The 26481-nt window shown below is 27.6% G+C and overlaps 2 protein-coding genes across 3 annotated transcripts in view; one reads left to right on the top strand and one right to left on the bottom strand.

The window, feature by feature from the left end:
- The first annotated feature begins 2432 nt into the window (after positions 1-2432).
- On the top strand, positions 2433-17760 carry LOC112689648 (vigilin-like). The gene is made up of 13 exons (XM_025563453.1): positions 2433-2502; positions 10976-11198; positions 13866-14081; positions 14341-14523; positions 15022-15175; positions 15261-15439; positions 15512-15643; positions 15711-15857; positions 16128-16283; positions 16353-16703; positions 16939-17157; positions 17350-17568; positions 17634-17760. The coding sequence occupies exons 2-13, from the start codon at positions 11025-11027 to the stop codon at positions 17736-17738; spliced, it is 2235 nt and encodes a 744-aa protein (XP_025419238.1). The 5' UTR covers positions 2433-2502; positions 10976-11024; the 3' UTR covers positions 17739-17760.
- A 4874-nt stretch (positions 17761-22634) lies between these two features.
- The window catches only part of LOC112689592, a 45495-nt gene continuing 41648 nt past the window's right edge, over positions 22635-26481 (bottom strand). For both annotated transcript variants that reach the window (XM_025563373.1, XM_025563374.1), the window contains 8 exons: positions 25697-25771; positions 25537-25623; positions 25371-25477; positions 24902-25257; positions 24651-24813; positions 24439-24583; positions 23238-23436; positions 22635-22998 (listed from right to left, as the gene is read on the bottom strand). In XM_025563373.1, the coding sequence (XP_025419158.1) occupies positions 22843-22998; positions 23238-23436; positions 24439-24583; positions 24651-24813; positions 24902-25257; positions 25371-25477; positions 25537-25623; positions 25697-25771 (1288 nt within the window). In that variant the 3' untranslated portion in view covers positions 22635-22842. The remainder of the gene's footprint in view (positions 22999-23237; positions 23437-24438; positions 24584-24650; positions 24814-24901; positions 25258-25370; positions 25478-25536; positions 25624-25696; positions 25772-26481) is intronic.

Here is a 26481-nt window from a genome sequence, read left to right as displayed (position 1 = left end):
TCATGATGGGATATTACACGAATGTTAAAAATCTTTGTGTTGCAGTGTGACCAATCGTCGGCGGTGTACACAAAACGCTGATCACTAGAGAGACGGATGCACTGGTGAAAGTGTGAGTGGAACTGAATGATAAACAATGAAAAAAAAAAAGCGCGAACACAGAAATGAAACTTAACACTTCAGCAGCGGTTCCCAACCTCGGGTCGTGGAGGATTTTACGGTGGTTCACGAAAACATTACCTACAATGCAAGTCTTATTTATTATATTTTTTTAATTTCATTTTCAAGAGAAAAAAATTTCCAAAATATTCTGGTAGTAAAATGATGGATAGAGAAAATAATTTTAAGTAGGTAATATTAATGGTATGGAGCTATGCGATATCAACAAGATATAATATTTACAAATGATTCTATACACATATAATGAAAAATAATTCTATAATCCTTATCATTATATATATAATATAATAAGCCTTTTTTATATCCTAAATTTGTTTAAAATTTTTCCAATCCCCCTCTTCCTCCCTTCCTACAGTAAAAAATTAAAAATTGGGTGAAGTGGTTACACTCGGGAAGGTATTTGGGACAACTTTGTGAAAAAAAAATTGGAAAAAAGTTAAATAATGTCGTAACAAAATTGGAACATAAAAACGCTGGTCTTTTTTATATATAAGGATTATATTTTAATAACTAGCATTTATATCTTGTTTTTAAAGTACGGATTTTAAGAAGAGACTTACTTCGTATAAAGTTGCTTCCAAGATGCGGCACAATTATTTTTCAATCAGCGTTCGTAGTTAACATATGATTTTAGTTTATTTTCAAACTTGTCAGAGTACGAACGTCTTTTAAATTTAATTTTCCAATGAATAGTTATATTTATAATAATAGTAACATTCTTTCAACACTTATTAGAAGAAAAAGACCAAATTATAGGTCCTACTTCATTACCAAAAAATAGAAAACCCATACAAGAAATATTTAAATAACGGGAATTTGAAGGATTTTGTTATATTTTTATAATTTGATTCTCCAATATTATAAAGAACCTAATTATTTTATACCTCTTGTATAAGAATTTCGTCGTCGGTCGCAGCGACTCAAAGTTCGGCCGTCGTGGTTAGGTTAGGTTAACATGCGACAAGCGTTGCAACCCAGTCAACATATTTTTCGTGCAAGCAGTTGATAACGACATGTCGCGCCTTGAAAATCGTACCTTTAGTTTTTGAACAGCGATTGGTACCCATTAAAAATATTTATAAATATTATAATATATTATAATATTAAAAAACTCATGGATTAAGCTTGTCACAAATTATAATAAAAATACCTGTATATTATTAGTCTATATGATATTTATAAATATATTACTGATAAAAACAAATAATAAATATTACGAACGGGTCTGTGCAGGTTGGACTGCAAACAAATAGGAAGTGATTTCCTATCTATAAGAGAAGGGGCTACAACACCCCTGTCATGTGCTTAACGCCCACATGGTTACGGAACTGTAGTATAGGCGGAGATTGAGGAAGCATTATTTTTTTAAAAGTGTTTAATTAATAGATTAGGAAATCATAGTATTGAACGTGTTTCTCTGAGAAACTTTCTCATGATATGTTCAAGAAGTGATTAATTTATAAATAAATAATTTTAAATGTAACTCTGTATTTAGTTAATTCATAACTATAAATTTAAATTTAAAGATTATAATCAAATTTTAATAATAATTAACAGTTTTTTTTGAATTATTATGATATTAATTAATAATCATGTTAATTAAAAATATTATGACAATAATGTAATAAATAACAACAGTCAATAACAGATATAACACCATTCTATGATTAAGTAAATAACATGATTAAAAAATATGTAATTTACAGAAACATTACAGACTTTTTTTTTTTTATATATATAAATAGGCAGTACACCAGCCACTTGGAAATACCGTTAAACAGTGCTTCAGGGGGAAACTATAGACCTTAGTTATTATAATTTATATTATAATAATAATTCTGTACTTACTTTATACTTAATTTTAATAATTTTTATTATTTTTTTTTTTTTATATATTTAAGTAATTTACAATCTATACAACATTATGTACAATGGGTAAATTTGATAGTTAATGTAATGTAAAATAACAGAATTTAACATTTAAGGGCAGGCACTCAGCAGCACCACCCGAGATTTTAATAATTAATTAATAATATATAATAAGTTATATATAACTTACTAATATATTAGCTATTTGCACTGTAGAATATGTATATAGTCTACACTTCGTGTTACCTACAACAATATATTATATTACATCAGTATTCTATGATAAACAGTATTAAAGTATCAACGTATGACTAAAAAAAACATATATGTGAATAGATTTTTGGTTATAATAAACATTGATCTTCGAGTAATATTTTATTTAATAATTGTTCTGTATTTCGTATTCCCATAGATAGAAATATGAAATAATTGATAATATTTTTAAATTTGATGGTAAGTTTATGAATTTTTAAATACGCATATTTTAGAAGTACCTACTAATATTTTAACATTGTCTAATCAACAAAATGTCCATTATTTATAATGTAAATCTTAACTCTTGGTTAACTTGGTACAAGTAAAATATAACATTACATGGCTATAAAAAGTAACTTTGATTTTTAATGTAGTGTATTTTATGAAATAGTTAGATACATGGTTGCCCATTATTTGAATTTTGAAAGTTATTCTAGAGTGTAAACTTGTTCATTGAAAATTATTTAGTTTATTCAAGTGAGTGTGATATTTTTTTGTTTACCTATATTTCATTTGATAATATGAGTAGCATTGGCTATAAAACTATAATTTTATATGATTTTACATACCATGTGTACACGTGTTATTTATTGTAACATTTGTAATAAACATATTTGGTAAATTAACATTTGTTTTTTCAACTGCTGTATTTACAATTTAACTCGATAATTACAGTTAACAACTATTATTATGTTAATATTTTTACCAAATGATTAGGTACCTCTAATATTTCGGATAAGGCCTAGATGTACAAATAGTATAAATGCTTTTGAAAATTGTGGGCGTTTTAGTAAATAATACTAAATTACATTCTGACATTTTTGCGTTTATTATATGTTATGTTTAATCGATTTAAATTTTTATAAATTGTGCATTGATGTTTTATTTAGATTTTTAAAAATATCGAAAAATTAAGGCACGAGATAATAATTTAGAATATTTCAATATAAATTTAAAGAAATTTATAAGAATAAAGACAGTACTAAGTTATCTAAGTATAAAAATGATACTGTATAGGTATTTTATAGTAAATAATATTTATTATAAACTGCTTTAATAACGGAAGAATGTGTTGTTAATAATAATTAATTCTAAGTCAATAATAAATAAAAGAAAATACCCAATGATTTATTACAACACTAATTGTGATATTAATTTGTTTTTGAAAATGTTTTTACATTTTATTTTAAAACTGTTTTAACATTGTACTTTACAACAGTTATAATTTACCAATTTATATATTTAAAAATAAACTATGCAAAGTAATGTTAAGATAATAGAAAGAAATAGTTTATTGTACATAATGTTGCAAAATTATAGAATTAATCAAATTAATAAAATAGTTTTCTCTAAGATTGTAGTAATCAGGTTGTCGTTTGAAAGTGCTTATATGGGATGATTTTGACTATTTTTATATGGATTCTATACTTAAAAAATTGGAAGTAAAATTATGTTGTTATGGATTATCAATATACCCATTGATCAATTTACCTACTTAACGTAAATTATTTTCAAGTTAATGTATTATATACATATATTCTAAAATTTTTAATTTTTTGTTGAAAATAATTGGCTTGAACTAAAGTGAATTTAATTATCTAATGATTTTTAAATCTGAACCAATGCTCTTAGAATTTGTAGAAAAAGATAATAATTACAAATTTTAAAAAGTTAGTTGGGTTTAATTATTCATGAAAAACGAATCTCCAAAATGGTTTATGTTCAATGGTTTCTTGATAAATCAAAAGTTTCGACACTCAAGCTGGAAAAATAATATTAACTCATAGCATTTTGTTATTCAAATATATTAATAACTCATAATAAAATCAATATTTAGATAAGATCTTATGACCTAACCAACCAACATTAGAAGCTAAGTGCAACCAAAACCCATTAAACTCAAAATCCAAATACTCAGTTTGTGGCAATGATTTTGCCTCTTTAAGTGGACATTTGGCAAAAGCTTTTCGTCCATGTGCAGTCATCAGAGCTCAATAACTGATTGATAAAACAATCGCGACACTCATTATGAAATCAATGATGATAACTTGAGCTTGGATGTTTATGACTTGGCATATTTTTTTTGCGCAATCAGAGTTATACCCTAATATGATATAAATTCGAATTATGTAATTTCGATTGCAAATATGCAAACTTATTTTGCATATTTTTGCATGTTTGACATTTTTGAGCATATAAATGCATATATCAATTGTTTCTAGATTAAATAGCATATATTTTATAAATTATATGTATAATATTAAATATTGTGCATATTATTGTAAATTATCATTACTATTAATTATGTTATTTTCAGTCTACAAAAACTAAATGTCGGATTGTTAAAGGTTTTAAAATATCAGTAAAATTATTGTTGTACAGTGTAATCCTGATACTTAAAGTGTGCTAAACCTATGTAAAATTTAACTTTAATAGATCGAAAACTAATTAATATATTTTTTTTCATATTTATTAGCATTTATTTGTAATAAAGTAATTTTAAAAATATATTTAAAAGATTATATACATTTTTTGAATTAATATTAAGTATTTTTTTTTTTGCATGTATTTGTTGAAAAATAGATATACCATATTTAATACATTTTATGGCATATAATTGCATATTTTGACATTTTTTAATGCATAATTTTACGAAATTCTGGTCATTATCATCCGAGCTCTAATGATAACCAAACCTCTCATTTGAAAGTAGCCTAGGTGGTTTTTGACTTTTGAGAAACTGGATTCTTTAACCAATAGCTTTGAGTTTTGTTTAATATTCACTTTAAATGAAGTCCTCATAAACATATTTGACGAACTCGTTTCTAAGTTCTTTACATAGGCGTGTTCAAACTTTAGTGGCCGAAAAGGCATATATATTTATTAAATCGTGAGACTAATTTTTTATTTTTTTTTTTAAATATGAACAAATATTTATTAATCATGTTCAAATATTCGCAATGATTGGAATAATTTCCAATCAAGACCAAAAAGTATAACCATAGGCATGTCAAAAAAAATAAAAGTACATTTATAATTAAAATAAAAATTTATACATCATACTACTGTACTGTATTCTAATGATATTGTCAGTATTGTATTGAGTACAGACCATATGACTTTTTTTTACCTGGGTATGACTTTTTTGGAGATACAGTCTACCGGGGGGGGGGGGGGGGGGGGGGGGGGGTAGTGCCCACTTGTTCACACTATAAACACGCTTATATGAGAAATATCTAATCGTTAAAACGAACCAACTTTTAGAAAAGAGAAATTATTTCTTACATCAAACAGTAGTAATAATACATATTTTTAAAAATGAAAAGTTAACAAACCTATTTAAACTAGAGTCATTAAAATAACTATTACTCGCAGGTCGGCACCTGTAGTATTATCTACTTGTATTAGTATAAATTTTTATGAAACATATACAAACGCAGAGATTTTTTTGTTTTGCATTTGATTTTTTTGAAATCAGTAAAACGACTATGTTATTTATGATACATTAATATTTAGCAACTAAATCACATAAATTAATCAATTATAATTTAGTCTTTTTTATTATGACTTTAACAAAAACAATAACTATAAAAAATACGACAAATTTACGGCAAAGCTAATCTTCAAGTATTATATTTATCAACAATATAAATACGAGTATATTAAAATTATTTTCTAATTTATAACTAAAAAAAAAAAAAAAAAAATAATTTGCAAAAATAATAGTTATAAAATTGATTTGAATATTTTTATTTATCCGTAATTATACGATGTATAACAATCGATTCTATAGTAAAACAATAATCGATATTACAAGTTTTATTTTTAATGAAAGACAATAATACTTTTGTAATATACAAATGATCTATAAATTATAAAGAAATTGATTAAGGGCGTATTTAGAAATGTATTATGGGGGGGGGGGGGAGCACAAACAAAAAGTTCAAAGTGTACATAGTTATAACTTTTCCATCCCAAAAAACTGTCGTTATTCATAACCAAATAATCAAAATACTAGTGTTTGATAGAAATATAACATTTTATTACACAAATTTATAATAAAACGTATTTTTAAATATAATTTTTGTAATTAGGTACATTAACTGAAAACGTCTGGGGTGTTTATTAGCAAATGCATCAACTACTTCTTCAGGTTTTATAAATATTTTAGGGTGTATAGTAAGCAATGCTAATCCGTTTAATTGATGGTATCATATTTTCATGATGTATTGATATTCCAGTATTCCATCCTGTGCCCGTGCGTGAAAAATAAGAGTGCCTACAATAATAAATAAAGTATAAAATACGGTGAATGGGGGGGGGGGGTACGGGCCCCATGGGCTCACCCCTTAAATACGCCCCTGAATATATATTGATAGTGTAATTTATCTCTGCTGAAAATAATTATAATACCTACCAAAAACTGATAATTTATTTAGGTGTTACTATGTGTTACGCATGTATTATTATTTATGGTTCGTATTTATTTAGAAAAGTATTATTGGTGTATCGATTATTTTGTTAATTTACAGTTAAGTTTCTCCTTTATAATCTACTTGATGATCACTTAGGAAAATTATTATTCGTTATTTAAACTTACAAATTATTATAAACCATGTTATATCTAAAATAAACATCACACCATATTATATGTACTTGTAATTTTTTTCTTAAATTTATTCCATAATTGTAATCGCTTATAAATATATATAATTATAATGATGAGAGCATTAAATATACAGCAATTAACATTGTTTGTAACACGTACGACATTGTAATTTAGATGTATTTTTTGTTCAGTGTCATTATAAAAAAATCAATAACAATGCGTTGGAGTTTTAAACATATACTTATATAATCAAAAAGTCTTCTTGAAATCGATTTCTCTACATTTTCAATTTAAATATCTAATTTCCTACAGAATTATTTGAAAATTTGCAAATATAAAATTTGCTGGTACTTAATTTTCATGTAGACTAAAGTAAAACAATTGATAAATAAATAAAAAGTGAAAATGTTATCACTGTATTTAACTGTTTTAAATTTGAAAAGTGATCGCGTATATAGGACATATAAGTTACATGTTTATACTAGTAGATGAATAAAAGGTAAAGTCAAGGGCGCCCACAGAAGGATGCCGGGAGGAACTATGCCTCTCCCCGCTATTTTTGGTAATGTTTGTATACTGTGGTTAAAGTGGGAAAAATGTTGTGGGGGACTATATTCATCAAAAATCGAGGAGCGTTTTCCTTTCTAATTTTAAATTTTACCAATCTTTTTTAGGAAACCCATAAGGTCTAAGCCTCTTCTGTTACACATGTATGTTCATAAAAATTTTATTTTCATAGAGTGTAAAAACAAATTTCCCCAAAAAAAAAAATAATTCTATACATATGCCTGCTTAAAAAAAAAAAAAAATTGAAATACATAGTAGGTAATGTTTAAAAAACTTAACTTAAACTTAACAAAACTAAAAAGGGTACTTTTGTTATATACGAAGGCCACTTGTGTTATATTTATATCTTGCCGCCGCGTGATAACAATGTTTTTATGTGATCGTTGACTTTCGAAATTCAGTTGACTGTATATATTATATATATATATATATTGAAAAATATATATATATATATTTTTCAATATAGGTTTAATTATCAGTTATATAAAATATTTACACTTATTTTCCTAACACGAGTGTCAACGGAAATCAACGATCACATAAAAACTTAGTTATCGTGCGGCGACAAGATATAAATATAACACAAGTGGCTTCCATATATAACAAAAGTACCTTATTATTGTGCTATCTCGTGTTGTCTTGTAGTTTATAAAATATTCATTGAGTATTGAGTAGTGAGCATAATATGACAATACAATCAGTATATTTTAATAATATATAAAAAAAATAATAATAATAACTATAATTCACAAATATAGAATGATTAGTAGAATTTATAATGTAAGACTAAGTTGTAAACATGTTTTTATTAACAGCACAGTCGCGGTATCGGAATATTACCATGGATTGACCCAAAATAGATTTTAACCTCTACAATAAATATGATAAAAACAAAAATAGCTAATTTATGAATGTAGATACAAGGTTTATAGATTGTTACAATCTATAAACCTTGTGTAGATACACTGCCTCTATTGGCGATAAACAACTTATTAATTTTTTGATCAGCGGAGGGTGGATGTGTAACATGCGAATGGAAAAATAACATTATTATTATAACAAGGAGTTTCTCAATTAGGTATGTTTTTCGTTCTCATGCTCTCAGTGTCACCAAAACATCTCAATTTCTCACATCTTCTTTCTTTTTATATGTTTTTTTCGTATGGTGGCACTGAATTATCTCATAGGCCGTTGGAAGGCATCTACGATTCACGTCTTGTCTTTTTTTTCTTCCCGTCTCGTCTCTTGTGGTGTTCGCACTTCTCGTTTCGTTTCAATTAAGGGGCCTCCCTATAGCATTTATGTAAGGAGCAACAGTTAGACTATTTCTAATCACATCGTCGCCACCCGAGGTTTATGTGTTAGTTGTGAATCATTACTAGTGTGTGTGTGTGTGTGGCGTCAATGCCGATACCACTTTTTTCCGCACCATTATCCAGGTAGTCGTTGTAATCGTTATCGCAGTATACCATATTTAAGAATTGTAGATATCGAAAATTAGGTACTGACGTTTGATGTAAAACAGTAATTAATAAAAAAAAAAAAAAAATAGCAGCAAATAGTTTGCAGTGCAATGTAATTTGTATTATTATTTCTAATATTTTGGTTCATGGTAGTCTCTTATTCCCTTTATGAAACCTTTGTGTTTTTTTCTTTTCGATAAAGGAATTTTAGTTTTCATTTTATATTCGGAATTCATTTTTCTAATTACAATAACTAAATAGTCCTTACAGAAACAAACAGGCCTGGAAATGGACCGGAACGCAGTTCTGGTACACGAAAAAAGTTTTTTAGCGTTCCGGTTCGTAAAAAAAATAACGTTTACCGTTCCAATACAAACAAATTTTATTGTACCTACCATATTTTGGTAAAATTTAAACATTTTGCAGGGTTGTTCATTACAAAATATTTAATAAACGTCAAACGACCGTCATGCATAAGTACATTTATTGCTTATCTATACGATAATCGCCGTTCGCCAATAGTATATTTTAGCTTTATTTACACCAGTGGTTCTTAAGCTGTGGTACGCGTACCCCTTGGGAGTACTCGAGATTTTTTAAGGGGTACGAGTCTGGCCAACAAACCTTTAAATTTAAATTATTTATGTGAAAAAGATTATTCAAGTTTAAAAGTAAATATAGAAACAAGTTAAATGTTGAAGATGATTTAAGAATGTACTAAAATAAATTAGAACCCAATATTGATCAACTGTGCCAACAAAAACAAGCTAAACCTTCTCACTAATTTTTTTTTGAAAGTAAGCTATTTTTGTTTTTAAAATTTTTTGTGTATTATGTTTTAATGAAATAAAAATGTAATTTTATATGTTGTAAATTTTTTTATTTTTTATTTTAGTTTTTCTAACTAAGATGGGGTACCTAAAAAAGTTAATTGATAAAAAGGGGTTCAGCGTATTAAAAGTTTGATGATCACTGATTTACTCAATACGTAGGTGAATTTTAAAAGTTAAAAATAAAGCATTATACCCGGTTCACACTATTGAAATTTCTTGTATGCTTTTTCCCGCATGCTTATTTTTACTCGTACAAGAACAAAATTGAACAAATATGAAGTTTATAATACGTAATACAATGCTCAAACTTGCATGTAGTCCAACTCGTCGGACAGAAATTGAATGCAATTTGGTAATTTTAGACTAGTTTATTCTCGAACACGAATAGTGAACCATATGATAAATGTGATTTCTTTATTCAAAACAAACTGATGCGCCAACACTATTTCTTCTACTAATCCATTGTCGAACCCATGATATTTTTTTTAAAAGGTTCTTGCTTCTTTTCTAAGATTTCTTTACGATGCATATCACAAACAATAAATACTCCTATTTTGTTCGATCTATTTAACTGTTTTGTTAAAAATTTAAAAATAAACAGCACTTCTACTTGCGATCAGATCACTTTTGAAACTAAACAATATTTAAATACATACAAGACTAAAAATATACAAGCATATATGTGAATAGAGCTTTTAAAACACATGTCACGGAATTCACGTGTACACGTGAGATACGTGTTTATCCAAATATATATCCATTTTTATAATGATGAATATTAGTAATTTTATGTTATGCACTTAAAGTTTTAATTAAATATTAATAGTACAGTATTAAACTAAGGTTATTCGTTCTTATTTTGGATTTTACACGTGACATTCACGTATATTGAGAACACTGTATGTGAAAATGCACTTTTTAATATTTAAATACATATTTGATTTTTATATGAACATTTTATTTTTTCGATCGATTATCGTTTGATAATATAGTATAATATAATATAAAATTATATTTTGCATATTTGTAACTATTGGTGATTTAGTTTGTTAGTTGTTTATAATTATAAAAGAACATTTAGTTGATTTATATGACGTATCAAATCACTTTCTGAAGCACAATATTGGTTGAACATTTATATCGAATTCGAATGAATTAAATTTTTTTATTCATTCGCATTTTGATTTTAGAGTTTTCAGATTTTGTTTTAGGAAAGTGATTCAGTACCTGTCTAGAACATCAATTACAATGACAAAGAATATGTCAATAGTGTCAGGCCAACCCAGTTCAGGAGATGCTATGAATAATGGCAATAGTTACGATCATGTATTTCCAGCTTTGCCAGTTTCGAAGACGTCGAATACAATTGGAACTGTACCATTTAAAAAACGGAGTAATGTTAAATCTTCAACGGTGAACGAAGTAATTAATCATGCCAATTTAATAGTAATTAATAAGTATTAGAACGATCAGTCTGATATTGACTTATAACACGGTCGCATGTCAGTGTGATTATAATTTGCCCGTTCCGTTACCGCAATTAAAGTTAAGTTACTTTATTAGTTTATTTAAGTTAAGTTAGTTATAAGTTAGTTAGTTCAGTTCACGGTATTATATTTACGCGACTTCACTTTCAAGATGGACAACATACCCTCTCCACTTACTACCAAACCCAAACGCTCGCTGCTATCATAGCCTAATTCTCCAATCCATACGGGGAAAAACACTAAACCATTAGTTTCGCCTAATCGTTTCGCTGTCTTTTCGAGCGAAGTGGACAAAGAAATCAAACTCGACACTTCTTGTGACGTCCAATTTACAACCAATGAATCTATTGTTTACTATCAATATAAAAACATCAGGTCACTATATATATCAGATGCCCTATTGGAATTAGATTCCCGCAAAATAATTAAGAATGTCATTCAAAATGGCCATACGCTTCCGCTCTACTTTGTTGCAATTAATCCAAATACAAATGATAAAAAAATTCTTAATGAATCATCAATGTTGCACACAAAAGTGTAAGTTGAATTACCTAATAAGATTTATAGTGATTCACCTCAGTGTCTAAAATGATATAGCTACGGTCACTCTAAGCTAACTATTACCATCACCATACCGGAAATGATGGTGACTCTTCATCCTTCACGCTGTGTTAAACGCAGGGGAAATCACTCCTGAAACAGTTACGTCAAAGAGAAAGGTAGTTTAACCAAGTGTTGCTTTTGCGCGGGTGATCATACTTCCAACTATAAAGGTTGTTCTAAACATAAATTACTTCTTAAAAGTCGCAAAACAACCCACCTGTAATCATCAAAATAAAAATATTGTACTCACGTCTCCTCTTATCAAACCTCTTTCCAAAGCTAATTGCGCCTCCATCACTGGTTCTAATAATATCCTATTACCTAATAGTCTTATGGACGATATACCGTTTTCCAATTTATCTCAGGTCTTCTAGTATTAATAAATCTAATATTTTCCCTTATTTTATTATAACAGCTCTTCTACGCAATTTACTTACTCCTAAGCACAAATTCTTTTCTACTTTATTCATTTAAATGATCACGTCTTTAACCAGTTGATATGTTATTCGTTACTTTTAAATTTTAATTGGTCAATCAAAATTAACACTTATTTTATAATTATCTCAAATTATTATATTTTATAAAATATATTAGTATACTAATATTATTTTATGACAATGATTATTGTATATTAATGTTAAAATGCATACTTAGTTATCTTACTCACATGATTTAATGGGCAAATGTAAGTTCCTACACGAGAGTAGCAGGTAAAAAAAATACATACGTTAGTTCCTATATGGTGGAAAAAGATACCTATGTAAGTTCCTATACGGCGGAAAAAGGTGTAAATATGTATATACAAATAAATATATGATGATTATACAATATAATAAAAATCGCATAACGCATGTTCCTTTTTCACGATTGAATATAATATAATATAAAAAGTAAAAAATATAATAAAAATCGCAAAACGCATTTTTCTACTATAGAGTCTACAGCTTTTTTTTTTTGCAAGAATTACTTATTTGTTGCCGTTTTAAAGTGGCATCACTTGCATGAATGTGACCAAAACACGATTTATCTAGATTTATTAATTGGGCATTTTGACCCAAAGTATAAACTTTTGCACTACACTTATTTATAACACAACGCCCCGTAATTTCATTTTTTTTAGATGTATGATGCTTAAAAAATTTTAAATCATTCAAAACTAGCAGTTCTTTGCCTTTTTCACTCAACATCAATGATACATTCTCGCTGATTGTGACTTTGTATAACTGTATATGATTAGTATAGACGGACATGTTCGGACACACGGATGTTTCGAACAATACTAACAAAACTTTTAAAAGAAATAACTAGATGTACATTTTACTGCGTAATATAATATAATAGTTATAAGTCATTTTAAGATTATCAAACCGAAATCAAGTTCTGTATCATTTTTATCGATGATGAAAAGTTGTAAATATGTCGAGTCGGGAATCGGGATACTATTATCAGCTTGTAGCTTGTATTTTCCAGTGATTTCGTATATGTTTTGCTTTAAATTAAGTATATTTGAATGTATAATTGTATTAAATAGCTATACCACGCTATACCAGCGTATAAAGTTTCAGTAATAAATCTAATTATTATATAATTATTTGTGAAAATGCATTATGCGATTTTTATTATATTGTATCATTATATTTATCATATATTTATTTGTATATACATCGTATATACATATTTATACCTTTTTCCGCCGTGTAGGAACTTACATATGTCCGTTTAGAAACTAACATATGTAATTGCTTACCTGCTTCTCTCGTGTAGGAACTTACTATTCACCGATTTAATTGTTGAGCTATAATAACTTTGTGTCAACAGTTAAATAAAAAATAACATACAAATTATAGAATAATCATTTACATATTAAAGAAAATCATTATTATGATTTTAAATAACATTTTTCTGTATGAATAGTGTAATAGTTTAGAAAGTTTTTGTTGAGTTATATCTAGAATATAAATAGAATAATAAATTAATATTTATTTTGTAAAATTTGTAGATAATTACTATACCTGCCCAAGACCGATATTGGGACAGGAATAGTCAATTAGAGCAAGAAAAATGTAAGGAAATATATAAAAAAATTGGGAAAGAGTATAATGTAGGAATGGAGATTTATATTTCAAAAACCACGGATCTGACTTTACTAATCAGCGGCAATAGAGTTAATGTCGAACGAGCAAAACAAAAGATTATCACAAGTGACCAAACTCAAGTAAATAAGTTTTAATTAAGTTGGAATTAATAAGATAAACTGATAAAAATAATATATATATATATATATATTATATTGTAGTGTACAAATTATGAATAATTTATTATTATTATTATTATTTTTTAATATTATAATATATAAATGTGTTTAATAATTTAAAATGTTTGATGAATTATTTGTTATTTTATAGTTTTATTACGGATAAATAAATAAAAAAATATTCTTTTTAGCAATTTTAACTAAAACATTAAAATTTCAGATTAAAACTACTACTACACAGTTTCCAAAAGAACATCGAGGTAAGTTATTGGGCAAACAAGGACTTAATCTTAAGAATATTGAAAAACGTACAGGAGCACGTGTTCAAATACCGTGTATGAAAAATTCGGGTGACATAATTTATATAACTGGAACAAAGGATTCCACGAAAAAAGTAGTTCAAGTATGTATCAAAAATATGTTAAAATGAATCGGAATTTAAATTTAACACATTTAAATAAATAAATTTTCGAAAAGAATGACTGGAATGAATAGATTGGAAAAAAATTGACAAAACAGATAATTTCTATTTTTAAAGTAGTTAATTGTGACCGTATTAGTTTATTTATTTTATTAATTAAATTAAAATTAAATCTTTTGATAAATATTTGAAAATTTCACGATTTCTAAATTAAAATGTCGATAATTTTTATTATAATTTTATAGTAAAAAATAAATAAATGAGTATTTTAATATTGAATTTTGATATAACAACATACGAATTCAATGAACTTTTAATTTTAATATTACTTATAGGTTTAAAAGTTTTTAAAAGATTTCTGATATGTTTTTTTATAGAAAAAAATTTACAAGTATTATGTATTAACGAAATCGGGTATTTTAATAAATTTTCATCAAATAGTTTCTTTTGTAATTTTTTAATAATTAAAATTTTTGTTAGGAATTGGAGGAAATTATTATAAAGTTGAAAAGTAAAATTGAAAAAGAAATAACAATTGATCAACGTCACCACGGAGCGATAATTGGACTCAATGGTGAAAAAGTTCGAGAACTTCAGAAAATATTTAATGTTAAAATTATATTCCCCAGTCCAGGTAATTAATAGTATCAATAGTATTAATATGTTTGTATTTTTTGTATTATAAGAGTTTATAAATAATATTTGGTTCGATATTTTAGTTGAGGCTAGAAATAATTTAGTTAAAATACAAGGTTTGAACGATGATGTAAATAAAGCATTTAAATCATTAGCTGAATTGGCCGAAGTATTGGATGAACTCAACTATGTGTTGGAAATTCCTATTTTTAAACAATTTCACAAACTTAGTGCTGGAAAGAGAGCAATATTTATTAAAAAGGTAATTATTATTTATTAACTTTTGTGATTCGACCTTTAGAAATATTGTTATTTATATAATTTAATATTCTAGATTAGAGAAGAGACTGATACGAGAATTTTTTTACCACGTGAAGGAGACAATAAGGATGTTATTAAAGTCATGGGAAATAAAAGAAAAGTTTTAATCGCTTATGATATGATTAAAGAAAAACAAAATGAAATTGTTGGTTTTTTATAAAGATTATTTATTTTTCAATTTTATTTTTAATTTATCAATCATGTATTTTTAGGGAGACATAATAACAAAGGAAATGGTGTTGGGAAATGTTAAAGTTAGAAATGCCATTGTAAATCTTGGGAATAAATTCATTCAATCTATAAAAGAAGATTGTGGTGGTAACGTGACATTGAATTTACCAACTGTTAAAGGAGATAATGTAAGAATATACTTATTTATTAAACTTATAAATTAAAATGACAATTTAACCAATTGTATAAGTTATTATATGCGTGACATACGCTCAGACATCGATTCGAACCTGGTCTCTGGCAGTTTATCTCTTTGAGCAGGAGACGATTGTCTCAAGAGAAGAAACTGCTTCCCCTCCCTTAATACAATAAGTAAATTTTCAAGAAAATTTACCAAATGTTAAAATTAATTACAAAAATTGTAAACAGATATTTTAAAGCTAAACTTTAATTCATAGACTATAGTTATCAAAGGACCTGAAGATGATGTTAAAAATGTTATTACACAAATTCAGACAATGGTTGATGAAGTTCATAAATATGTGTTTGATTTGAAAGTAAATCCGAAGTTTCACAAATATTTAATTGGAACAAATAGAGTCAATGTTAAAAAGGTATGTTGTTAAAATAATTTAGTATAAGGGTACAATGTGTTAATTTATGATTTTACACTTGGATTCCAGATCAGATATTTAACAAATACAAGAATAATTTTCCCTCCTGAAACTGATTCCACTAATGAAAATATAACTATTGTTGGTAAAAAAGAGAATGTTAATATAGCAAAAGCAAAATTTGAAGTTATGATAGCCGATATTAGTAATGTCATCAAAGAACATGTAGAAATCGATGAAAAGAATCATGGCACTTTAGTGGTCAATCAAAAAGAATGTTTAAACAAATTGGAAAAAGAATGTGGCGATGTTAAAATTGAATTTCCTAATCTTGGTGCTGGAGATAGAGTTGTGATCAGTGATAGCAAAGCAGATGTTGCTCTTTCTAAACAAAGACTTTTAGACCATGCTAAAGTTTTGGTATGTATAATTCAATACAAATGCACGTGTAATTAAACTAACCTGTCTATTTTTTATTGAAATTGTATTGAGGTTATATTTACATAATTTTCATAGTTTTCTTTATAATAATGAACTATTGATATATAAGTCATATAAAATGAAATAACTTAAGATAAACAATTAAAATAATCATTAATGTACCTAAATATAATTAAATAAGTTAACCATATAATCATTAAGAATTTTGATTTAGAAAAATACTATTCGAGCTGTAGTAAATGTTGATCCAAAGTATCATAATTATTTTATTGCAAGACGTGGTGAAGTTATCAATCGAATTATTAATGATTGCAATGGAGTGTCTATAACATTTCCGAAAATATCTTCTAGTAATAGTGCTGTCATCATAAAAGGTGACAAAATAAATGTTGAAGAGGCAAAACGTAAGATTGAAGAAATTGTTAAAGACTTGGTTAGTATTTATTATACAAATATTTTTATTTATAGTTATTGGAATTATTAAAGTCATAAAATAAACCTATGACTAACAGTTATTACATAAAAAATAATTGAACATTTATTACCTTTTTATTTATTTATTTAATACGAGAATTATAATACAATAATAATAATTATAATCTCGTAATACATTAAAATTTTATAGAAAAACATAATTGAAGTCACTATAAACGTTCCTCTAAAATATTATCATAATTTTGTTGCCCACTACGCTGAAGTAATAAAACGGATAAATGAGAAACATAATGGAGTTACTGTTACATTTCCACAAGTTAATTCCAATTCTACTAAAGTTTTGATTAAAGGCCACAAGGATCATGTTGAAAAAGTCAAAAATGAAATTGATAATATTATTATTGACTTGGTAAGTTTTATACTAACACTTATTGTTTTATCGTTAAATTATTAATAAATAATCGTGTTACACAGCGGCGTAGCAGTGATGCAGTAGGTGCGACGCACCGAGGCCTTCGTGATTTGGGACCCTCAATTAAAAAAAAAACTAATATGAACAAAAATAGAAGCTTGCGTTAACTACAACCAATTGTTTGTTTTTAATTTTTGAATTTATAAATACAACTACATCATGTTGCTAAAGCAAAAACTTCAAATATTGTTATTAAACGACTTCAGTTAACCAAAGTATTTGTGTTTTATAATTTGTGATAGGTTCTGTATATTTTAATTTTAAACTAATATGTTAAAAATGTTTATTTCGTGAAAAATACAGTATTTGTTTTTTTTCCTCTTAATTATATTTAATTTTTATGTCTTCTCATTTATTTAAATTTTACTTATTGAAGAAATAGTAAGAATAGTAACCAGCAAGTATTTAATATTTTTTTGCGGACCGGAAACGTGATGGATGTATGACGAGAGCACTCCATGTACCATTGGAAGAACAAGAATCAATGTGGTTTATGTTAGATGGTGCACTTCCTCATCACACAAATGCAGTCCAACAACAATTACACTATCTTTTCCCTGACAAACTTATAGGTAGAGGAGCTGAAAACAATGGTCAATATAGCCTAGGCATAAAATGGCCACCACGCAGTCCTGATTTTAACACATACCTATGACATTTTCTTATGGGGTTTTATGAACGAATAAGTTTATGCCAAAAAAACTAAATAATAGAGATGACATTTTGTTGGGAATTAATAATGTAGCTAATATCATTCGTCTAATGAATTGGAAAAAACTTCATTACAAAAAAGTACAATTTGTACAAATTGGCGGTGCAAAGTGCAATTAAGTTCATTACATCGGGTTACATTGAACAACTTTTCTAAATAAAAATTGATTTTAAAATTAAAATGTATTTAATTATGATTTTTTACAATATTAAAGCTTTTTTAATTACTTATGTGTGTTAACTGACAACAAACTACTATTACCACTGTTTATCGTGAAGTGTTCTCATACGAATCGATATGTCACACGACTTTTTTTTAGTCGGCGATTCGAGCGTGAAAAACGCGACAAGCCCAAAAACAATGTGACGTCTCGATTCGTATGAGAATTTTGCAAAAATTACAACTAAAGTGTTTATTTTTACATTTAAGGTAATGTTCTAAAAATAAATTGAATAAGCTAAGATTTTAGAGATTGAAAAAAATTTCAATAAAACTACTTTGGGCCATCACAGCGGGTACGTGTATACTAGTGTCCTCATACATTTCAGAAACACTCTGTATATTTAAATCAAAGTAAAAAATCATGTTAAATAATCGTTATTTGAGGTATGCCATTTAGTTTTATATAAGTATGGGTTTGAAATTCGGTAAGAAATTTACTAAAAGTATAAACATGAACGTATCTAATTATCAGGGAACGGACTTTGATGCAAAATACATTTTTTAGTGGGTAGAATAGGGCAATGCTTTCTAAGTGTATAATTCGATTCATACATCAGAGAATTTAATAATGAAACTTTTATTTTGCATTTTTTTGCATTTTTTAAACTTTTTCAGTTTTTAAAGCATTTTTTGAAATTTTTAGAGCATTTTTCCATTTTTAGGTCATTTTTCGTATATATTTGTTGCTTGGAATTATACAATTTTAGTTATTCTTACGAAGATCGGCTGATTGTATCTATCTATATGGTTATACGTAATTCCCATCAAATAATCTCGATAACGTTACGATACGCGATATAAAACTAATTGGTGTCCGATTATTAGTAGGTACTCATAGAGTCGTTAGTCGTTAGGCCGTTTGCACACAGTCCGATAAAATCGGACGATATTATCGGTGATGGTGTCGGATACACCAATAATACGTTATTTTAAATCAATCGTTTACACACTAGTTCCGATCCGATAAAATATCTATTTTTAATTCACCGATATCGTTGTGCATGTCGGACAAACGACCAAAATCGGACGATACTTTATCGGTTCGGTTTTAATGATTACTAAAAATAAATGGTTCGTTTGCACACTCGTCGATATTATCGGAATAATGAAATAAAATGTAGTTTTAATTCCTCGCACGTATCTAATAGGAACTTTCAATATTATATTTCAGTATTTTAAATTTTGAAAAATGAGTTACTTTCCCTACGACGTGCCAACTCTAATTGAATTAGTAGAATCAAGACCATGTCTTTGGGATAAAACAACAAATGAATATAAATACAGAAATCTTAAAAAAAAAACAATGGGAAGAAGTGTACATGTTTTTTTTGCTAATAATTCACGTTTTTGTTTAATGTGTAATACCGCTAAGAGGGCGATTTTCTTTTTAGAATTCATTTTAAATTATTAAACACTAGAAATGGTAAGAAATGTCTGACAGATACAAGCCTAATAACCGTAATAATATGATTCTTATTCTTTTATCGGACCGATAATTTTGACTAATGTGCAAAATATATCCGATATTATTATCGTTACCGATTTTATCGTCCGATATTATTGGACTGTGTGCAAACAGCCTTAGTCGTGTTCGCTATCGTAATTCGAATAAGTGTGAAAGATGCCGATAATTAAGCTGCCCGATCGTTGTCGTTTGCGTGTGTATGTACAAGAATTCGATGAAAACAGTTAATAATTATTAATTAACATAAAACATTTTTCAGGCTAAAAAAAAAATAAGCGAAAAGACAAAGAGTTTTTTTTTTATTGTATATATTTAAATATTTTTTTTATAAGATAAATTTTTTATAATGATGAATTTTTTATAAATTTTAAGTTTTAATAATATTACACACACACAAAACTGTTCAAAATTTTGTTTTTATCGAATTTAATAATATTTTTAATGTTTTTAGTGCATTTTTTCGATATTAAAGCATTTTTTTAAGGCATAAGGTCATATTTTTTACGGACATTTTTCTTATTTTTTAAGTCATTAAAGTCCGTTCCCTGCTAATTATATTACAGTGTATAGCAGTGGCGTATCCAGGATTCATTTAACGGGGGTGTTTAAGATTTAATAGGCTTATAGTAAGTGGAGGTTTGACCCCCACGTATTACATTTATAAATACCATATATTTATATAAATTATTATATTAATGAAAATGATTTCATATATACTTACGTTTATTTAAATTATACCGTAAGTAAGTTTGCAATTTAGTGAAATACCATATAATACGGTCGATGGGGGGGGGGTTCCAACATCCATATCAACCCCCTCCTAAATATGTTCCTCGTGTATAGGTTCATTATCTTGACGCGGCACGGTAGCGCTACGGAGGGCTTCCGTACGCACTCCCACAAATATGTCGAGCGTAATATTGTGATCGCGAAAATATGTTTATTTTTCACTCTACATACGATTCTAATTAAAACAATACGTCACAACGATTATCTCGATTTGCATTTTGAAAAAAACATTCTTTTTTTCCACAATATGTACGAGGAATCGATCGAGGCACATTTTAAAAATTGTATTTAGATTAAATATTTAAGTTTGAAATTCTGTATTTTTTTTGAATTTTCTACAATATTTATTGCAATTCAAATTACAAAAATTAAAAATGTGGCTCAATCGTTCCCTTGTAAATATTTTGTAGAAATTGTATATTTTTTCAGAATGAAAATCGTGATAATTGTGGACGCATAGCGTTGGAATTAGGAACAGTAGTTTTCGTTAAAAAAAAACGTGGTGGTGAGGCCCCTTAAGTCACAGTTTTGTCTCGTTGGGCTATCGGCCATATTTGTCTTGGTCGTTGAATGACTAACCACGTTTTTTTCATATAATGTAACCTTTCAAACCCTTTTAGGCGATTACGTTACCAACGGGCTTTCTGTTTCACGCAGGTTTACTTTCATTTATACCATTGGTGTTTTTATGCTGCTGACGCTGTATTATAAAAATTATTATAAGCAAATGGCTACACACGATCGCGATGTGCGGGGTCAAACCTGAACGTTTTTTAATTGTATCAACTTATTATTATTTACGGACCCCGGCACGGTAGCGTGGAGGAAAAATCAGTCGTATGCCCACTTGCTCTGAGAGTATAGCATTTTAATTATTATATCATTATTATATACCTACTGTATTATTTTATCTGTATATTATCAATAACAGTTCAATTATTATGTCATGTACAATATTGTAAAGGCCAAGCCGGTCATACCATTTTTATTATTATATTATATTATTATCAGTATCGGATGGTCTATTCTTATTATTATAATGCTTATGGGATAAGTGAGTGTGTAAGGTAATTATTATAAACAATATATACATTCCACTACTATCGTTACTATAAAATAATCACAGTTATAATTTCTTATTATTTTCTTATTTGTCTGTGGCGAAAGAGATAGCCCAATATTAATGCTGGCTCCCTAAGCGTCACCACTACTTGTAGGTTATTGACTGTGGAGCAAAATAAATTCTTAGATAAAAATATTTTTCAAGTTAATTTTCAAAATATTATTATAGAGCCTTGTTATAATAATAAAATCATGGTTGATTAGTTATTTAGTTATTAGTTATTTTCACTTCAATATGCAATACATTTTAAATTTTGCCAAAATATGCAAAAATATGCAATAACTTCTAAATATGCAGAAATATGCAAAAAAAAAAATTTCACCATTAGCTTCAAATTATGATGATTCGTGGAGATAACTGACAAAAATCCAATAATATTGAAAAGAAAAAAATATGCGATTGCATAGAAATCTGCGCTTTAGTTATCATATATGTACTACAGATATGTGGTTTTTATCTTGAGGATTTTTACAATAATTACAAAATATTAGGTACTATACAAAAATTGTTTTTTATTAAAAAACGAGTATGTATATTTTTATAAATATATATATATGTATTTAATTTTAAACTTATTAGTTAAAACAATAATACAAAACCTATAAATTGCACAAGTAATTCGACTGTCGGAATAATTATAATTATTATTTTGAAATAAATTTGCAAAAAGAAAACTAAAATTTAATAATTAATATTTTCCCAAACGATTTGTATTTACTGAAATATTGAGCGTGTTCGTGTGTGAGTATCTTACATGTAATCAGTTTTTCAACGTCGTGCCAAAATACGATGTGAAAAAGTGATCACATGTTCATAATTTACATTGAAAATAATAATAAAAATAATAATAATAATAATAATAATAATTCTAAATCGTGTTGGCCTATGTCGTCGTGTTTTTTATTCCGTGCCGTCGTCAATTCGACTACTTCTGATTCCAGATTTTCCCGTCCACGGATATACATCTGGGCATGGCTGACACGTTCGCATGTATCTTACACCCGACTTGTGCCACAGGTTGCACACTTTTGGATTGTTGCATTTCTTCGGTCTCTCCTGGAGGGAATGAAATTAAGTTTATTATGATTTTTGTGCACGGATAATAAATATACATAAAAAAAAAAAAATTATTTATAATTGGTAAAGTATTTTTAGTTGGTAATTCATATTTTTTTCTTTTGATCAAGTTTAGATAATTATATTTTTTGGGTTTCAAATTCTATTATTCACGATTTATTATGATGTTCATGCAAAGTATAATTCCTAAATTAGTAAAATATCAATATTTTACTTACCGATAAATCACAGTGGAATGGTGTAAACGACTGTAATCTGGAAATTGATGTAGGATCTCTCACCCATTGGATGGCTTGCCAATTGGTGACGATCCAAACTTCAGGCATGCTTACAATGTTGTCTAAGAATTTGATGAAACCTTCTTTGTGATGAGGCTGTGTAAACCAGGCTGCGTGGTAAAACAGTCCAAATGGAGATCTAAAACATGAATGTTTGGTAAATGGTAAGTAGTATGATAAGTACATTGTTTTCGATAGAAAATATGTTTTGGAACAAAAATGTAGAAAAAATTGGATTAATTGGTTGGTAAAATAATTGTTGTATCCACAGCTCGATATTATTATTTTATTGTTAGTTAATTTAGTTTATAAAATGTTATGGGTATACTCATTAAAATTGAGTTTTATATATTTTAAATAACAAACGCAATATAAAAGATTTATTTGAATATTGAATAATATTATTATATAGCATAATGATGAAAACAAAAAATTTTGTCAACTTAACTATAAGATTGATTTATTTTGGCAATATGTACATGAACGAACAAACGTATAGATTGATTGTAATATGATCGACTTTTAATTACATATTTGTACAATACAATTATTGAATAATAAAAATTAAAGTCTCTTGTGCACGAAAAATAATTTTTAAAGATAGTACCTACAAGAAATTCGAGTATGGATCATAAAATACCAAATTATTCTTTCAAATTTCATTAAAAACTAATTTTCAAAGTATTGTTTGAAAATTAGAACATAGTTATTACTCAAACGTATAATACAATATTTGATTAATACAAATGATTTTAAAACATATATTTTTAGATATTCTTAATTAAAAATGTTGAGAATGTTACACAATGCATTAATGTGTATCGCATAGGTAATCAATTATTTATTATTAGTACATCATGTCGGTTGTTGTGTGATTAAAATGGTCTTCATAAAACGGTGTGAACGAACGCTATTCAGTAAATATTAATATATTAGAGTTATTTAATTATTGTTATAAAAAAAGATGAACTTTATTTTTTGATGTATTTCGTACAATATTGTTCATGATTATTTATTAACTACTCGTATACTTTATGAAATATATATAATTTATGAATATTATATTATTTAATTGTCACTACTTTAAAACCATGTATTCTATTTATATAAAATTTTATAATTTACAATAATATAACAATACCTGTTACTGGTAAAATGTCTGTCAAAATTTTTCATCAACATTTTAGATACACCATCTGCATCTGGCGGATTACTACAAGCGTCGCCCATGGAACATCTGCCTCCGTTTAAGTCTTGCCACATAACCATTGGAACTTCCCAGACACCTAAAATATTATAATATGATTAGTAAGTATTGTTAATTTTTTCAATGGTCATCGTTTAATTTTATACCTGGGTATGATCTGGTCGGACACGGTGGTATCATACAATCGTGGAATAATTTATAATCAAGTGTATATGGCCAGCTAGGAGGTTTATTCTCGTAAATTGGCATGGATGAATCGTAAGTAAAGTTGCTATCATACAACATTTTGAACATTTTATTTCCTCCGACCTACAATTTCATTAGTTCGATAATAGGCTTAATATAAATTGATACGAATGGATACGGGTAACAATAAAATAATTATTATTTGACATACAGCTAAAAACGGTGCTCTCATTCCTCTTATATCTTCTTGTTTCACTCCACCGTAAGCGGACAGTATTTCTCTTTGTCCGACGATTTCTTTTGTCCATTTCTTTTGCGAGAATTGTTCACCGAAACTATGTGAGACTGAATGCGAGGCTATTTCGTGACCAGAGGCGTATAAATTCTGTACTTGGCTGTAATCCGTCCATTCGTGGGAAACGTAAAAAGTAGCACTGATCGGACAGCCATTGGGATTGACTCGGCCTTTTTCAAACAGATCAGTATAAAGTCCTTTGTTCAGATCGTTAACTGAATCGTCGAAAGTCAACAAGACAATTTGTGGAGTTTCTTCAGGAGCCAAATCGCCTAAATAATACACACGAAAGTGAAAGTATGATTTTAGCAATGGAAAAAAATCTTACATATATAAACCAACGTATAACGAATCGATGAATAAGTAAATAGGTAATATATCTTACCGGGTATTTCTTTGCCACCACAACTACAGTCTGGTAACTGGCACACGTCTTTGCGACATTTCGCCGCAGTTTTATCGGGTTGTGGCGTAGGATAGATCGGATCAGGTCTGAAAACGAATGCATTACATATCAATGGTGATGTACATTTTGTCAAGTAAATATTTACCGTCTCGGCGGGTATTTATACACATCGACGAATTCCGTTGCTTTGCTGACTATAGATGTAGATGGTTTTAACGTTGGTCTCGTTCTTCTGTAAAAAAATATTCATTAAAATGTGCTTGGGTGTTAAACGCATTAAATTGACGCAGTCAAGTTTTAAATACCCAGCCAGAGGAGTTCCTCTATCGATATCATTACTGCTTGCCGTTGTATATGTTGCACCTCCCCTCACTCTGCCTCTATTGAATATAATATATACACACACATTTATATATGTATTTAAGATTATTAAGATCTTATAACATTTAATGGCCGTACACAATGTTACAGTCGTAAATTTGGTAGTGGATGTTTTTTACAGTTTAATGCGTCAAAGCTCGTTAATGCAAATGCATTTATATATTTATCCAAAAAGCATTTAAACCAATCAGTGAAGTGCTTTTTAATCACAACAAAAATATAGAGTGCAACAAAAAACCACATAAAGTAGGGAATTCACGATGGAAAAGAAGCAAAAATTGTATTATTCCCACCACCATTTAAAACTCGCTGTAAACATGCAAGTATTGTTTTTATTTATACACTTGAAGTTGATGCGAATCGCTGCATATCAGTACATTTAACAGTTGACGTTAAAACTAAAAGGTTAATTTTACTCTAATTATTAGGTATTTAATTTAGTATTAACATATAGTTATTTGAATATATTATAAACAATGTGAAGTTGTTTTCGAGAATTACTAGAATTTTCAATTATCATTTTATTCTTAATTATTTTAATAAAATTTAGATACATTCTGGTTATAATTGTTTTTAAGCAATTTTTAAAATATAAATTTTATACCATATAATTCATAGTTGGTTTATTTAAAGTATACGTTAATTAATATTTTAGATTTTAATCCAAACGAGAAATATATTGACTTTACAACGTGATTTTTTTTCTTTT

The sequence above is a fragment of the Sipha flava genome, unplaced genomic scaffold, assembly GCF_003268045.1.
Source record: "Sipha flava isolate LNK unplaced genomic scaffold, YSA_version1 45_pilon_pilon, whole genome shotgun sequence".
In the NCBI taxonomy this organism is placed as follows: Eukaryota; Metazoa; Arthropoda; class Insecta; order Hemiptera; family Aphididae; genus Sipha; species Sipha flava.
This window is presented reverse-complemented; position numbering and strand designations above follow the sequence as displayed.